The following is an 18,692-nucleotide window of genomic DNA, read 5'->3' as shown; positions in this document are numbered from 1 at the left end:
GATAAGCTATATCACTTTTTTTTATATCACTCACTTGTAATCTAAGTTAAGAGAAACATTTTAACTTTTAAATATATTTTAAAGATTCAATTTTAGATATAAAACATATCTATAAGTAATTGTATTTGAGTGGCCTATTCACTAGAAAAAATACAACAAGAGCTGTCCGTAAGACAGCGCGCTCGACTTTTTTATTGCTTGCCAATAAAAAAAGTTTTTGCAGTAAAAGGCAATACAAGAATCTCTTGTTTGATACCCTTGAATATTACAGCAATGTTTATATGACATAATTTATGGTAAAGTGAACAAGTGGATAGGAATGAATTTTTTTAGATTTTTTAAGTTTTTTAGTGCTTGCCTATAATACAAAACATTGACAGTTAAGGGCCATAATTCAAATAAAATCTTTGACAGAATTACCTTCTCCTGGACATGTTTGGGAATCATGATTGTAAACAAGTATTCCAACTTTCAAATTAATATCTCAAACAGTTCAGTCAAAAAGTGGACTGGTACTAAAAACTTAACCAAGATTCTAAGTCGATAAAAGGCCTTAATTTTTAAAACAAATCCTTGACAGAGTTACCTTCTCTTGCGTACAGATGGGGTAATGATGTGAAATAGCATTAAAAGTTTCAAAGCAATATCTCAAAGGGTTAAGGCAATAAGTGGATTTTACCCATATTCAATGTATTTTCTAAGTCAAAAAGGGGCATAATTCTGTCAAAAACCTTGACAGAGTTATGTCCTCTTGTCTGTTGATGAAGGTCGTGATGGTAAACAAGTATGGTCAGTTTCAAAGCAATACCTCCAATGGTTTTGAAATAAAGTGAGGTGGTACAAAAAACTTAACCAAGCTCAATACACTTTCTAAGTCAAAAAAGGGCCATAATTCTGTCAAAAACCTTGACAGAGTTATGTACTCTTGTCTGTAGATGGAGGTTATGATGGTGAACAAGTATGGTAAGTTTCAAAGCCATACTTGTAATACTTCTGAAATAAAGTGGGGTGGTACGAAAAACTTAACCAAGGTGTGACGCCAACGCCGACGCCGGGGCGAGTAGGATAGCTCCCCTTTTCATAGAAAAGTCGAGCTAAAAACTGGTGTCCACAAGTGAGATATAATTTAAGTTTACAAGTAAAACAAAATTTCTGTTTAAAGTCATGCTTTATTTCAAGTCTACTGAATTTGTCACGAAACGGATGAACTTCTCCTCATGAAGTCATGAATTCACGATGTTCATGTTTAAACAAGAGCTGTCCGTAAGACAGCGCGCTCGACTTTTTTATTGCTTGCCAATAAAAAAAGTTTTTGCAGTAAAAGGCAATACAAGAATCTCTGTATTTTTAAAGTGAACAATGGCCATGAGCATTAAGATATTTAGTGAAGAATTATTTTACTGAATTGTGTGATACCCTTGAACACTGCAGCAAAGTTTGAAATGTTTAAGTCAAAAAGTGGACTGGTACTAAAAACTTAACCAAGATTCTAAGTCGATAAAAGGCCTTAATTTTTAAAACAAATCCTTGACAGAGTTACCTTCTCTTGCGTACAGATGGGGGTAATGATGTGAAATAGCATTAAAAGTTTCAAAGCAATATCTCAAAGGGTTAAGGCAATAAGTGGATTTTACCCATATTCAATGTATTTTCTAAGTCAAAAAGGGGCATAATTCTGTCAAAAACCTTGACAGAGTTATGTCCTCTTGTCTGTTGATGAAGGTCGTGATGGTAAACAAGTATGGTCAGTTTCAAAGCAATACCTCCAATGGTTTTGAAATAAAGTGAGGTGGTACAAAAAACTTAACCAAGCTCAATACACTTTCTAAGTCAAAAAAGGGCCATAATTCTGTCAAAAACCTTGACAGAGTTATGTACTCTTGTCTGTAGATGGAGGTTATGATGGTGAACAAGTATGGTAAGTTTCAAAGCCATACTTGTAATACTTCTGAAATAAAGTGGGGTGGTACGAAAAACTTAACCAAGGTGTGACGCCGACGCCGACGCCGACGCCGGGGCGAGTAGGATAGCTCCCCTTTTCATAGAAAAGTCGAGCTAAAAATGTTTCGTTAAGGCAGAGACATTAAAATTATATATCTCTGGTTAAGGTGTGTAAGTTTTTTTCTTTCCTTTCAACAATACAAGTCATATAAGTGCAAAAATATTTCTGTGGATGCATTAACTATGCACACTTTAAGTTTTGATGGAATGTTTCTCTGTTAAAAGTGCCTTCATTTATATATATATCAATATGCTATAATTCCACAATCAAATATAGTTTGCCAACAGTGACACTTAATATATTACTCTAAAATTGAATTATTTGAGACTATATATTTCCTTATCTAAATAAAAGAAAGCTATTTTTTATAAATCCATGGTATAACTATTATAATAAACATATAATAATTTAAAATCTTACATTTTCATGTTTCATTCTTTCCATCATTTCCCAGGCTTCTTCATCGTCAAATGCTGAAAGTCAAAAAGTAAACAAATAATTCACTATCATACATTATATTGTAGTCTAATCTTTTTCTATTTTGACTGAATAATACTGCTGTAGAAGTCATATTGTGCCTTCCCAGCTAATTTAGTTGTGCAAAACCTTATGTGCTCCTTCCATGCATCATTTTAGGCAGGAGGGGTGAAGGCTGAATATATCCACCAAACTTTGTAAGAAAGCTGGACAACAGGGCTTCCGTTAAAGGAAACATTGGGAGTCATTTACGCCTTGATTTTTAGCTTGTGACTTTCAAAATGTAATGCTTTCCCTTTTACACCTGTATATTGTGATTTCCAATGTGAAAGACTCAAAGTCTCAGACTTCCAAAATTTAGAACTTAATGGAAGCTTCCTCACATGAATGAATTGTAAATTCCTGGTGAGATTCCAACCAAAAGCAGTGAGAAGCAAGAGATTCCATGTCATTGACTATGACCAATCAGCCCCAGGGGTCACTATTACATGCAGTTATACAACCTTAAAAAACTCTAAAACATACAAAAGAATACACACAATATTAATGTCATGAACTTTTCTCTCAAAAATGATCCCTACAAAGAGATAATAGAAACAAATACAATTTCTTAAAATTTGTTTTATTCCAAAAGAAGCTTTTCTATATAACATCATGTTGCTTAATTCAACTGCAGGTTCTTATAAAATTAAACAACATGTGAAATCATTACCATTTCTGCAACAATGTTTGAAAATCATATTGGCAATATGACAGCAGGCTCTGTTCTATTGTTTGCTAAATTTTTAGTATACTGCAATATGAATACCATATATCAACAGCAGACCGTTCAGAGTTCTATTTCCAAACCACGGAAAATATGTTGCACAAATCTAGCTGGGAAATAACTTTAATACTTACCTTCAGATGCAGGTACAAAATCCTCATTACTTTCCATTGGCATTTCACAAGCACCAAAATCATGAACACTGTCAATCATATCACTGACTCCGCCCAGAACTTCTGATGCTGTCATTTGATTGGTCACTGAATTGTTAATCTCATCATCTAGCTGTTTATCACCAGTATCCTCCAGGTTGCCAGGGGCTTCATGATCTGAGGCAGTATTGTTATTGGCACTTTGTGAAGGGGGAGGGGCATATATCACAACATCTTCTGAATCCTGAAAAAAACCCAGAAAAATTTGATTTTTTTAATAGGAAAAAGTTTAATGTTAAAATTCACAAAATATAAAGATCTAGCTTTGATATTTACACTTTTAAGTAAAAAATGTGCACCCTTATAATTATATACATGCAAACTGTGCAAGCACTATGTACAGTGAACACACTGTGGCAAAATTGTTACGAAGGTAACAAGAAAATAGTAAAAGAATTTCTTACTTGAACACCAAAGTTAGGTGGTGGTTTGAACTTTGATCTTGCTTTAGGCTTCTTTATACCAGACTTCTTTGGACTAGGTATTTTCTTTCTGAAATAAAGAGAAAATGAACATGAAAAGAATACTGAAAAATTCAACATCATTTATATATCAAAATTAATAAAAGATTTATTATGAAGAAAATTTGTAGGATTTTTTAAGCACACACTCTAAATTCTCTCTTCTATCTTAATGGGTTTCAAATACAGTAGTGATCAAATGGCAACTTTCAAGCTTTTACTGGTGGAGGAAGACCTCAGGTGCCATCGGCATTCTGTAGCTAGATGGATAGCTTCCCCTAAAAGTAAGCCCCTGGTAGAATTGAAACCCACAGCTGTAAGAAGCAAGTCATTAGTGGTTGGAATTTAAAGACCTTAACCACTCGGCCACAGACACCCACCCTCTAGTCTACTTCCATTTACTAAACGATTTAAACAGTTCTAGGGTCATATGAGGAAACAGGGTCAGTTATTCAGAAGGACTTGAACACACTTCTCCTTGGTTAGACATGATCACCTTAACAAGTATTGGTTCCATATTGGCTGACATCTTAATCACCATTGCTCCCCCCTATGAAGTTCATCAATGATCTTTTGCACTTGGTTAGAGCAGCTGGGGTTTTATTACGTTTAACAGCTTGACTAATTTTCAACATGTGTGTATAGTCTCGACTAATTTGTATCACTATATTTTAAATATATATTTGTAAATTTAATAATATATCAACTAGACACATTTTAAAGTATTTTGCTGTAGTGTAGTTCAAGATCAATATAATTATACAGTAGAGTATGTATATTGTATAATGTATGGAATCTATAAACCAACAGCTTTCTTTTAACAGTTCACTGAAAATCACACAACAGCAGAACTAAAGTTTAAAAAAAAACAACAACAAAAAAACTTTTAATAGTAAACATGTATGTGCAAGATGATAACTGACTTGTTAGTGCCGGAATCTTGGGGGTCTTAACTGAACATGAAATGAATACAAGAGGGCCATGATGGCCCTGAGGTCGCTCACCTATATATAGGCCCCCCCCCACCCCCGGGCCAATTTTTACCCAAGGGCTTTTATTTGTTTATTTGAACAGACTTGGTAGACACCCATAAGAAGATGTTTCATGCTAAACATCTAAGTTCTAGCTCATTGGCTTTTTTAAAAGAAGATTTTTAAAGTTTTTACTATACACATATAGTTAAAAACAATGACACCCCTGGGGCGGGGCCAGTTTTGACCCCCGGGCGTTTATTTTAAAAAACTTTGTAGATATTTACTTAAAGATGTTTCATGCTTAATATCTAAACTCTAGCTATTTGCGTTTTTCCAAAGAAGATTTTTAAGTTTTTGCTATACACATATAAGGAAAATCAATGACCCCCCCCCCCCCGGGCGGGGCCAGTTTTGACCCCAAGGCTTTTATTTGAACATACTTGGTAGACACCCATTAGAACATGTTTCATGCTAAATATCTTAGCTCTAGCTCTTTGAGTTCTTTAAAAGAAGATTTTTTAAGTTTTTACTATATGCATAAAGGGAAAATCAATGACCCCCTGGGGCGGGGCCAATTTTGACCCCAGGGCTTTTATTTGAACAAACTTGGTAGACACTCATTAGAAGATGTTTCATGCTAAATATCTTAGCTCTAGCTCTTTGGGTTCTTTAAAAGAAGATTTTTTAAGTTTTTACTATATGCATATAGGGAAAATCTATGACCCCCTGGGGCGGGGTCAATTTTGACCCCAGGGTTTTTATTTGAACAAACTTGGTAGACATTCATTAGAAGATGTTTCATGCCGAATATCTAAGCTCTAGCTCTTATGGTTCTTTAAAAGAAGATTTTTTAAGTTTTTACTATACGCATATAGGGAAAATCAATGACCCCCGGGGTGGGGCCAATTTTGACCCAAGGGCTTTAATTTGAACAAACTTGGTAGACACTCACTAGAAGATGTTTCATGCTTAATATCTTAGCTCTAGCTCTTTGTGTTCTTTAAAAGAAGATTTTTAAGTTTTTACTATATGCATATAGGGAAAATCAATGACCCCCTGGGGCGGGGCCAATTTTGACCCCAGGGCTTTTATTTGAACAAACTTGGTAGACATTCACTAGAAGATGTTTCATGCCAAATATCTTAGCTCTAGCTCTTACGGTTCTTTAAAAGAAGATTTTTTAAGTTTTTACTATATGCATATAGGGAAAATCAATGACCCCCTGGGGCGGGGCCAATTTTGACCCCAGGGCTTTTATTTGAACAAACTTGGTAGACACCCATTAGAACATGTTTCATGCTAAATATCTTAGCTCTAGCTCTTTGGGTTCTTTAAAAGAAGATTTTTTAAGTTTTTACTATATGCATATAGGGAAAATCAATGACCCCCTGGGGCGGGGCCAATTTTGACCCCAGGGCTTTTATTTGAACAAACTTGGTAGACACTCACTAGAAGATGTTTCATGCCAAATATCTAAGCTCTAGCTCTTATGGTTCTTTAAAAGAAGATTTTTTAAGTTTTTACTATACGCATATAGGGAAAATCAATGACCCCCGGGGCGGGGCCAATTTTGACCACAGGGCTTTAATTTGAACAAACTTGGTAGACACTCACTAGAAGATGTTTCATGCTTAATATCTTAACTCTAGCTCTTTGTGTTCTTTAAAAGAAGATTTTTAAGTTTTTACTATATGCATATAGGGAAAATCAATGACCCCCTGGGGCGGGGCCAATTTTGACCCCAGGGCTTTTATTTGAACAAACTTGGTAGACATTCACTAGAAGATGTTTCATGCCAAATATCTTAGCTCTAGCTCTTTGGGTTCTTTAAAAGAAGATTTTTTAAGTTTTTACTATATGCATATAGGGAAAATCAATGACCCCCTGGGGCGGGGCCAATTCTGACCCCAGGGCTTTTATTTGAACAAACTTGGTAGACACCCATTAGAACATGTTTCATGCTAAATATCTTAGCTCTAGCTCTTTGGGTTCTTTAAAAGAAGATTTTTTAAGTTTTTACTATATGCATATAGGGAAAATCAATGACCCCCTGGGGCGGGGCCAATTTTGACCCCAGGGCTTTTATTTGAACAAACTTGGTAGACACTCACTAGAAGATGTTTCATGCCAAATATCTAAGCTCTAGCTCTTATGGTTTTTTAAAAGAAGATATTTAAAGTTTTTTCTTTTGGTTGCCATGGCAACCAGAGTTCTGCATGGAATTAAATTCTTTGAACAATTTTTAAAGGTGACCACCAAAGGAACATTCCTGTGAAGTTTGGATGAAATTGGCTCAGTGGTTTATGAGGAGATGTCATTTAAAGCAAAAGTTTACGGACGGACGGACGCCGGACGGACGCCGGACGGAAAGCGATCACAAAAACTCACCCTGTCACTTTGTGACAGGTGAGCTAAAAAATTAGACATGAAATTCAAGACATTTAAACTTACTCTGGTTTAGGTTTGGATGGCTCTGAGCCACCATCCTGATCTACATCTTCTTGGACATTTTCAGTGTCAACCACAGAATTTGTTACTGGTGGAGTCTGTGATTTTGCCCTTGTCTTTAAACCTTTGTTTACCTTTTCTGGAGATTCTTCAGCAGTTTTAAATGAGTCTGCACTTTCATTTTGCACATCTTCTTCAACAGTTTTACTTTCACTTTCCAAGCTTGCTACATTATCATTATTATTGCCTGCAGGAGGGGAAGCACCTAGTTCAGTTTTAATTTCAAATGGGTTTTCATCCATTGCAATATTGCTATCATTTTGAGGTGATGTGCCTAATTCAGTCTTTGTTTTAAAGGGGTCTTCATCTACATGTAATGGTGGTGATTGACCTAATTTAGTTTTTGTTGCAAAAGGATCAACATCTAATGGTGGTGACTGACCTAGTTTCACTTTAGTTGCGAAAGGGTCTACATCTAATGGTGGTGACTGACCTAGTTTCACTTTAGTTGCAAAAGGGTTTTCAACATTTAAATCTATGTCATCTCCCTCTGGAACTTCTGCTTTAACTTCCTTTTTCTTTACTTTCTTTTTACCTTTAACTGGTTTCTTAATATTAATTGCAGGTGACTTTGCTTTACTACTTGTTATTTCACTGATATGTTCTCCAGCACCATCTGTTTCCTTATCCTTTGCTGATTCTTCTAATCCAGTGTCATGGTTTTCTACAGGTTGTTCAGATAGTGTCTCTTTCGGAGGTGAAGATGCAATCTTGCTTTTAGTCTGGAAAGGATTACTGGTTTCCTCAGTTGGTGTTGATGCCATTTTATTCCTTGTCTGAAATGGGTTGCTCATCACTTTGTCAGGAGAATTACTTAGCCCCCCTCTAGGTTTGAATGGATCAATAGAATCATCGAACTCATCAAAGTTGATGTTATATGACCCTTTAGGCAGGGGTGGTGAAGCAGGGCGATCCTCTGAACCATCCATTATCTTTTTAAAATCTCAATGTTTCAGTTTATACAACTAGTATACAATTCAGAACATGGCATTTAATTCATCGCTTTCTATGGCACTGTTTCCTGAAAAAAATATTAAAGACAAAAACAAAATTGCAATTCATATATATAAGAGTCAAGTAGGTGTGATGGTAAATGAATTACAAAAAAAGTGTGTTTATGTTTGAAACAAAACTGCTGTGGCCAGCCATACCACTACCTGCCCATTCTAAAAAGCCATCGGTTCTAGCCATACCTGAGTAATGTACACTGTAAAGGCTTGCTATACTGCATTTTTAAAACAGATAACAAGAGCTGTCGGTAGTACAGTGTGCTTGATTATTTTCAGTACATGATAGTGAAACAAAGTCGGGAAAATGTAGAATTTTCTAATGTCAAAAACTGCTACAATTCTGTCAAACTCAATATTAAATATAGAGTTATATGCCTTAGATATTAACCTTCTATTATGCTCTTAAGTAAATGTGTAAAGTTAAACCCATTCTCTATAAACCTGCACACATAAACTTAACCAAAGTGTGATGGCCACGCCTGGGTACATTTATGTTACAATAGCTGTTCCTACTCTTAAAACAGACAAGCACGAAAAGAATAATGAATATGTAAACTTGTGTTTCTAGAAAATTTTATTGAATATTATGAAAACTTTATGAATTAAAATTTAAATGTATTAGTCTGTAAGGTATGATCACAGGATGTTTTTTCTTCTGAAAATACAATACAAAAGAAATAAAATTAAACATTATTTATAATTTATTAAAATCATACCTATCATTCTATGACTTTGTAATACATTGTAAATAAGAAAATTTCATAGAGGCACTTAACAGGCAGTGAAAATGTAAGCTTTATAATTCGGTTCCTGTTTGCTCATCAGTTGGACAGCTTGCTCAACTATTTTCAGTGCTTGTTAGTAAAACAAGCATGGATGATTAATAAAAAAATAACAAAGAGGAAGATTTCATTCACAAAAATACATGACATAGTTAATTATTTCCGGTGTTTTTTTTTTTTCATTTTTAAGGTGTTGAAAATAAAACTTATTGAAACAGAAAAATATTATTATAATAATCATGCACATAAACGATTTCCATTGATGTTATTCAGGGCTTGAGCTGGGGGCGACTTGGGTCTTCGGATGAGCGAATTCACGTAAAACAAACTCCAAAGCGATTTTGAAGTCGCCTGATTTTTTATTGATCAGTCATATATATTTATAACGCTAGGTCTGTTAATAATTTGTTTACTTCTCAATTAGAACTAATTTCTGTTAATCCGCTTGTTTAAAAGGCATGTCAACATCAACAAAGTCTAACATACACCACAAGGCAAGAGTTCACTATGTATATCTTTCTAATTATGTATTCATGAGATTGACGAATCAGAACAAGCGTTGTATCTACGGCTGTTCGCATTGAGCAATCGGTGACACACTAATGTACTGCAGCTATTCATTGACAATAACACAAAATGGTGACCGATTATATGATTAAAGACACCTGCATATACATAATTGTTGATAATTGTTGTGGTGTTTTGGTGAGTAAAGATAAACAATGCCCAACATCTTAAAGGTGTGAATATGTTAGAAAACTCGATTGGTAAAAACTTTCGGAGCACTAATCTGTAGAAATTATGTATCTATTATTTTATTAAAACATTGAACTCCGTAATGTTAACACTACAAAAAAGTCAATTCTCCCTAAAATTTTGACCCAGCTCGTAACATAAAATAGCATATATGCATTTTCCACTTTTATAGTGAGCTCGAAGAGCAGGCACAAGCGAGCTTTACAGTAACGCGAGTACCTGCTAAAAGTGAGGGTTTTAAAAACTTTCGTCAGAAGTACAGAATTGACACATCGCAACTTTTCTAATCACAAGATAACGATAAAAACCGAGGAATTATGATTGAATATGGATGAGCTAAGACTGGTCACCCGCGCACTTCTATGGGAACCATAATGGGACAGGGAACCAGAATAAACCCAAGCAGTGTATGAACTACCGATTGACAGTTTTAAAACGGAAAATGTAAAATGAAAACTGAACGATAATTCATTGTATACTATTTCACTGTAAAAGGAAATCGAGCTTGCTTTGAGGCTTTGCCTTTTTCATATTATAATTTTGAAAAGTGCCATACAGCTAGACAAATTATACAATGTGTCCTGGCTAGTCATATGTGCCTCACCGCTAGCCACTTCCATATATACTGAAATCGAAGCAGTTTCCTATAAAAATATGAGGTTATTAAACAAGAGGGCCATGATGGCCCCGAGGTCGCTCACCTGTATGTAGCCCAACCCCCCACCCCCAGGCCAATTTTTACCCAAGGGCTTTTATTTGTTTATTTGAACAGACTTGGTAGACACCCATAAGAAGATGTTTCATGCTTAATATCTAAACTCTAGCTATTTTGGTTTTTTCAAAGAAGATTTTTAAGTTTTTGCTATACACATATAAGGAAAATCAATGACCCCCCGGGCCGGGCCAATTTTGACCCCAGGGCTTTTATTTGAACAAACTTGGTAGACACCCATTAGAAGATGTTTCATGCTAAATATCTTAGCTCTAGCTCTTTGGGTTCTGTAAAAGAAGATTTTTTAAGTTTTTACTATATGCATATAGGGAAAATCTATGACCCCCTGGGGCGTGGTCAATTTTGACCCCAGGGCTTTTATTTGAACAAACTTGGTAGACATTCACTAGAAGACGTTTCATGCCAAATATCTAAGCTCTAGCTCTTATAAGTTTTTACTATATGCATATAGGGAAAATCAATGACCCCCCGGGGCGGGGCCAATTTTGACCCCAGGGTTTTAATTTGAACAAACTTGGTAGACACTCACTAGAAGATGTTTCATGCCAAATATCTTAACTCTAGCTCTTTGGGTTCTTTAAAAGAAGATTTTTTAAGTTTTTACTATATGCATATAGGGAAAATCAATGACCCCCCCGGGGCGGGGCCAATTTTGACCCCAGGGCTTTAATTTGAACAAACTTGGTAGACACTCACTAGAAGATGTTTCATGCTTAATATCTTAGCTCTAGCTCTTTGGGTTCTTTAAAAGAAGATTTTTTAAGTTTTTACTATATGCATATAGGGAAAATCAATGACCCCCTGGGGCGGGGCCAATTTTGAACCCAGGGCTTTTATTTGAACAAACTTGGTAGACATTCACTAGAAGATGTTTCATGCCAAATATCTAAGCTCTAGCTCTTACGGTTCTTTAAAAGAAGATTTTTTAAGTTTTTACTATATGCATATAGGGAAAATCAATGACCCCCTGGGGCGGGGCCAATTTTGACCCAAGGGCTTTTATTTGAACAAACTTGGTAGACACTCACTAGAAGATGTTTCATGTTAAATATCTAAGCTCTAGCTCTTAGGGTTGTTTAAAAGAAGATATTTAAAGATTTTTCTTTCGGTTGCCATGGCAACCAGAGTTCTGCATGGAATTAAATTCTTTGAACAATTTTTAAAGGTGACGACCAAAGGAACATTCCTGTGAAGTTTGGATGAAATTGGCTCAGTGGTTTATGAGGAGATGTCATTTAAAGCAAAAGTTTACGGACGGATGACGGACGGACGGCCGGACGGACGGACGCCGGACGAAAAGCGATGACAAAAGCTCACCCTGTCACTTTGTGACAGGTGAGCTAAAAATGTATAAAAAAACGTCTCAAATTTAAACAAGCAATTATCATAGTATTGCAAGCAATCCATAAGTCCCCTAACGATTAGAACCCCATCAACATTCTGAAGGGCCATTTGGCCATTCACTTATGTATCAATAATTCTCTTTTTTAAGAAAATTTGTTGGAATCACAGGAAACAGTTAATATGAACAGACAGACTGAAGGACACTTTAAAGTTATTTTTTTAAACATCCCTGTTAACAAAATATAACATTTTTAAAAGCAAAATTCTTGAACTAACTCTTGAAATAAAGATCCAAGATGTCATACATGATGTGAATGTAACAGAGAACAATTAGTAATGAAGCTGTTCATAATGAATGATTATTTTAAATTTGAAGTAAAAGAAAGATAAAAGAATGAATAAGAAGAATTCAAAGTTTAAGAAGGGGATAATTCTGGAAATAAGGATGCTAAATTTATAAACCTTGTCATATTATAATGATGTGGGAGTTTGAAGTAAATCCTAAAAGTAATGAAGAAGTTGGAGTAAAATATACCAATTTCCCAAAAATTTCTAAGTTCAAGGGGGACATAATTCTGGAAATAGTCTTGCTAGAGTATTGTACCTTCTCCCAAATGATTTGAGTGATACTAGTAATAAGAATCATATATATGAAGTTTGAAAAAGATACATTAAGAAATAAAGAAGTTTTTAAAAAACACATTTTTTTTCATGTAAGTTCAAGGGAGGCAATTCTGATAATTTTTGTGCTAGAGTTAAAACCTTGTCACATATGATGTCGTTGATGACCAGAAACTTATGTTTGAATTTTGAAATAAATACCTTAAGAAATAGATAACTTATAGTGAAAAGCCTAAAAAAACTAGAATCAGAAATCTTGACAAGGTAGCCGACATTTGTTAAGTATGACAGCTCTCATATTATCCCTATAGTCAAAATTAAAATGATGTGTATTAATTTCCATTCTACCATCTATCCATATTTTAAGTTTCATAAAAAATTTCAGCTTTTTTGACTAAACACAAATATTGTTATATTTGCCATGTTTAAGCCTATTGGTTGCCGTGGCAAACAATTTTTTCAAAATACATGAAATAGGTTGAAAAGAAAAAGACATGCATAATCTCCATTACTGCCATCTATCCATATTTCAAGTTTCATAAAAATATTTTCAGTACTTTTTGCATTATCACTAGATCCAGTTTATATGTGTAAAAATTGCCATATTTTTCAGTCTATTGTTGCCATAGCAACCAGAATTTTCAACATAGGAAGAAAAGAAAAAGACGTGCATAATCTCCATACTGCCATCTATCCATATATCAAGTTTCATACAAATATTTTCAGTACTTTTGGCGTTTTCACTGGATCCAGTTTATGTGTAAAATTTGCCCTATTTTCAGTCTATTTGTTGCCAATGCAACCAGAATTTTCAACATAGGAAGAAAAGAAAAAGACGTGCATAATCTCCATACTGCCATCTATCCATACATCAAGTTTCATAAAAATATTTTCAGTACTTTTTGCGGTATCGCGGGATCCAGTTTTGTGGACGGACTGACGGACAGACGTTCTCACAGGACAGTAATTATGTGGCTACTCTATTGTTCTCTCTATTGTTCTTTTTAGCCACACAAAATATTATAGCCACATAAAAGCATTACGGAATGAATGACATCAAAGAGAAAGAACAGTTACCTATTGTCCCTCTAGCCACATAATTACTCTCCTGTGAGTGCGGACAGACAGACGGACGGACAGACGGACAGAGGGTAAACCTAAAGTCCCCTCCGGTAAACCGGTAGGGGACTAATAAACTTTTGATACGACTATATACAGGTCATGTTATTGTACATATGTGAGAACAATTATGTCTAATGTTAATTACTTAATTTTAGACTACAGATATTCTGCCGAACGTTTCCTTGAATGATATCGTTCTGAAAAAAACTCGCCTTCAATTTTGAAGAGTTGCAGTAAACTTAGCCGACGGATACTGCTTCGATACCAGTAGATCTATTTATGAGAAAAGATAATTTACTATATCTATTTTAACAGATTAAGAACTTTTATACCAGTAAAACATTAAAGTTACATTAAATAAATATGTAAAAAATATTTTACAGTTGGCCTAAAAACCAAGCATTATACAGGATCATTAACATTTTAAACAGTATTGTTGTAAATCTAGTCAAACATTGTTCATAAATTAAGAGTTTAAACGGAAAACCCCACGGTAACACTAAAGTTCGTATACGAATTTTAACATGCAAATGAAGACTATAATCAGTTCATGTATGTGCTATGTCACAGTGTTATAGTTGCTATACAGAACACAGCAAATATGAGATTTTCATGTGCAAACACACTTTAACCGTTTTAGCTTCACGGTGCACTTGGCATGGCGTTCAGGAAAGTAATAATATGATAAAAATATTAAATTTGTATGAAAACATCCGTTACAATGCGGAAATATACCGTTATATTAGAACTGCTACTTATCGCCATGTTTGTTGATTTAATAGCGAGCTCAACGAGCTGGCCCTAAGGGCCTGCTCGCAAAGCGAGCTATACGGTAACGCGAGTACCTGCTAAGTGATGGTTTTGAAAACTTTCGTCCAAAGTACCGAATTGGACACATCGCAACTTTTCGAATTACAAGATAACGATAAAAGCCGATGTACTCTGATTGAAAACGAAAGCATAGACTGGTGTCCTGCGCACTTATATAGGAACCATTAAAGAAAGGAAGAACCAGAATAAACGGAAGCAGCGTATAAAATACCGAATGACAATTTTAAAACGGAAAATGTAAAATAAAAATGAACGAGTGGTATTATTTTAAACTATCTTACGGTAAAAGAAAATCGAGCTTGCTTTGAGGCCTTGCCTTTTTCATATTATTGATGTACGGATAACCCGAAGGCGGAGTTTCTTATGCAAACAGAAATTGTACTTCCGATTTCGCAACAATGAGGTCGCAGATATGTATGCTTATAAAACTCATTTTGGTTGTCAGGACACCATAATAAGATCTGGAGTCGATATGAAACCAGTGAATTTTTTCACTGTATTTCACAGCCGAATAAAGGCTGTTTCCCCTAGCCCAAAATAGGTGTATTTTCCCCTAAAAATGCTAATATTTTCCCCTAAAATGCCTTGTGATCTTCCCTACCAAACCATGACCTAACAGCATCTGACTTACATGAGCTTGAAGACAGAAATCTGTCCCTATAGATAGCCCCTGCTATATACCATGCATATTTAATTGAATTGAAATATTTTTTCTTATAAAATGTGTCGGTAAATTCCATTTTCAGTTGTTGGAATTTGATTTCAGGTTTTCCCCCTTTTCTGATTTATCGCGTTATATTTCCCCCTTCAGAAAGCCACAGGTTGTTTTAAAAATTAGAAAAAAATCACTGGAAACCCAAATTATTTTATGTATAAAATATTATGAAATGTCGCTATTTCTGTTTTTATGAAATTTATTTAATGTAGCTTTAAAGTTTAAGAGATATCAGTGATTAATTTAGGTATATGTATAATAACATGCTTATGTTCTTAAAAAAAAGATATCACTTTCATATATGATTAAGAAGTGTGTTGTTTAGACAGGTGAAAGGGATTGCCCACAAAAATTGGTGATCTCATCGCCAAAATTTTACAGAAAATGAAGTAAAACACACCATCTGATACCATATTTCACGGTATATAACTTATTATGATTATATTTTACTATCGACTTATTCAAAAGAAATCATCAGGGACTGGCAGGAATGGAAATTTTTACCTGAAAATAAAGTTGAAAACTTTTAAAACTCCAAAAATTACTTTTTGACAGTTCACACCTCTACTTTGAAGGATTTCGAGACGTTTCGGCCCCAAGACGTATCGGCCCCAAACTACCCAAGACGTTTCGGCCCCGGACGTTTCGGCCCTTTACCAAATCGGCCCCAGAATAAGTACTGTATTCTAAACCGATAAATTAATAGCATTTAAATAAATAAATGAATCAATTAATATATATATTTAATCATTTTGTATAAAAACTACATTATAATAGTAGTAGGGTTCCAAAAGTAATCAATACAAAGAGAACAGAACAGAACATTAACTTTATTTGAAAAAATATAATACACAAATTAACAAACAATTATTTACAACATATATAGATAATATTTAATTTGAAAGATTAAGAAGCAAGACACAAAACAATACACGAGACAGACATTAAATCATCATCAACAACTATTTAACAGCGACGAGTTTGATGAAGCGAAATCAATAACAAATGAACTATCGGTGAAATATATTAATTTTTGGGAAATCCTTTCTAAATTAATATATTAAAAACTGACCTACCTGTATCGCATACCTATATCGGACATTTCATAATATTTACACTTAAAATCCGATTGTAAGTTATTTAATATCAAGCAAATAATTTCTCTAATTTAATTTTATATATATGCAATTGTTCCAACAATTATACGCACAAACACTTTATTTTCGAATGTTATAACTTATCTATAGCAGTATATAGCATTTTAATATAATTTGGTTTCAGTTTTTCAATCAGTTTTATTACATCTAGCATCTATCATTATCTAATAATAACAATAATAATTAAAAATATTATCATGAGATGATTGCAAACCGTTTTTCTTAACATATCAAGCAATATACTAAAGTGGGGCCGAAACGTCTCGCGGAAAAGGGCCGAAACGTCCAGGGGCCGATTTTTCGACAGGGGCCGATTTGGTTTGGGGCCGAATCGTCCTGTTTCCCTTTGAAGAGTGCCGAGTTAAGCGAAAGAACGAAAATGGTTGCAAAGTATAGAAATTGGTGTAAAGTTAGGAGGACTTGTCGGTCATTAAATACAAAATTATCAGTTGCAACTATTAGATTTTCGATTGTGAAAAACAAATATGTTTGGTGTGCCTGTTGGAGATTAGAAAGACTGTCAGGAAATATATTTAAAATTTGTTTGTCGAGGTGTATTTGATTAAGTTAATACTTGAAAATTAGTTTTCCTCTTAAAATAAGATCATATTTTGAATAGGCCTATTTGTAGGGCTTGTTAAAAATTACCTTTTCCAAGAAGATGCAGTAATATCTTGTTTTGTTTTCTTTTACTATCTTGTATACGGCATATTTCACTAGTTTACCTGTCTACATTTTTTTTTTTGGGGGGGGGGGGGGTGGAGAGATAACGATTGGACAATTCAAAGTTAAACGTAGTCAAACGCATGCAAATGATTGAACGATAGGATAAAAAGAAAAAAACGTTAAAAAAGAAAAAATGTGTTTCAATTTTGCAATCCCTATATAACACATGTGAATTATACCAAAAATTTTTTATATTTATTTTTTGTTTTGTGCAATATTCCAATTCCATATCTCACATGAAATGCCATTTTCTGCAAAAATTTTGTATCACTGTACTATAATTTCTTGGCATGTAGAATAGAGGAAAATAGTATCCCTAAAGAACGCAAAATCGACAAATTTGAAAATGTTTCGGACTCAGTTTAATTAAGCATGTTCACAGACGGTTCCAGTGAGTGCAAACTATACCGTCCACGCCCCCTGTCTAGCTTACATATCAATATGCAGGATTCAACATGTACATACAACTTTTGAATTGAGAAACATCCGAAGATGTGCTCATACGGCAGTTATAATGGAACACTACTAGTTTTTGATAGCTTTATTACTGCATTTGTTGACTCCACTGTGTGTTTGCAACTTTTAATAAAACTAAGCACGAATGTGGAGGCGTGCTCAAATAAATGTGTTTTGTACATGACAAGATGTTTCAGTAGTACCGTAACTTAAAATTTGAAAGATAACATTTACTTTTTACATAATTAATTAATGCGTGTTTATCTTAACATTCTGATTTTTTAAATTCTAAAATCCGGAACAAACAGTTTTCATTATCTCTAATGTACAGACTCAATCAAACCGAGTCTGCAATTTTCAAATATTATTGTTGTTTCACTGCTTCCGAGGGATCACCCATTTTCCAGATTTTATATTTCACAACAGTAGGACTGTGTCAAGTGCCATGTGGCAGCTGTAGAAAGTTGTCTTGCATTTCACTTCAGTGTTGTTATATTTTTCTGGTACTTCTGGATCAATTGTTCCAGCACGTTCGTGTTGAAGATTGAATACTGCTTAAGCCGGCGCTAGGGGGGTGGGCGTGAATAATGTTGCACTTTCACATTATTTCCAATTTGCAAATTCAAATAAACTGAGTCAACAATTTTCATATAATATTGTTTCACTGCTTCAAAAGGATCATCCCTTTTCCAGATTTTGATAATATTATGCGTTTTCTAATCTAAATAGGCGCACGTCATGTGATTTTGGACTTTGGACCGGCAATTCATATTTCTGAAAGGGTGGTTTCCAAACTTTTGGGAGGTACGTCTCCTCTCATGGAATGAGAAAATTTTGAGATCTGAAGGTTGTTAAAAGCTGTTAAGTTTCCAACACTTTAACGATAGCTGATTTTTTTGTTGTTGTTTTTCTGTTGTTGTTGTTGCTGATGTTGTTGTTGTTTTACTATAATGATATCTTTGTACTGCGTTCATTTAAAGTTTACGTCATCGAGCTGCAATAAGGGGTTTGTCAATTCACGATTGTATTTTCAGTTGTG

At 34.5% G+C, this 18,692-nt stretch overlaps 1 protein-coding gene and 1 long non-coding RNA gene across 7 annotated transcripts in view; one reads left to right on the top strand and one right to left on the bottom strand.

Moving 5' to 3' along the window:
* Positions 1 to 15,896, bottom strand: part of LOC132750661 (transforming acidic coiled-coil-containing protein 2-like) — a 64,164-nt gene extending 48,268 nt beyond the window's left edge. For all 6 annotated transcript variants that reach the window (XM_060740671.1, XM_060740673.1, XM_060740672.1 and 3 more), the window contains exons 1-5: positions 15,819 to 15,896; positions 7,344 to 8,421; positions 3,862 to 3,949; positions 3,380 to 3,641; positions 2,423 to 2,475 (exon numbers count right to left, since the gene is read on the bottom strand). In XM_060740671.1, the coding sequence (XP_060596654.1) occupies positions 2,423 to 2,475; positions 3,380 to 3,641; positions 3,862 to 3,949; positions 7,344 to 8,329 (1,389 nt within the window). In that variant the 5' untranslated portion in view covers positions 8,330 to 8,421; positions 15,819 to 15,896. The remainder of the gene's footprint in view (positions 1 to 2,422; positions 2,476 to 3,379; positions 3,642 to 3,861; positions 3,950 to 7,343; positions 8,422 to 15,818) is intronic.
* LOC132750663 (uncharacterized) overlaps positions 1,971 to 18,692 on the top strand; it is a 209,063-nt gene continuing 192,341 nt past the window's right edge. The window contains exon 1 of the long non-coding RNA XR_009628583.1: positions 1,971 to 2,063. This is a non-coding gene — a long non-coding RNA (uncharacterized LOC132750663). The remainder of the gene's footprint in view (positions 2,064 to 18,692) is intronic.

This window comes from Ruditapes philippinarum, unplaced genomic scaffold (genome assembly GCF_026571515.1).
Source record: "Ruditapes philippinarum isolate M1 unplaced genomic scaffold, ASM2657151v2 ctg72_1_1_1_1, whole genome shotgun sequence".
Taxonomy (NCBI): Eukaryota; Metazoa; Mollusca; class Bivalvia; order Venerida; family Veneridae; genus Ruditapes; species Ruditapes philippinarum.
Note: the sequence above shows the minus strand (reverse complement) of the source record. Positions and strands in the feature narration are given on the sequence as shown.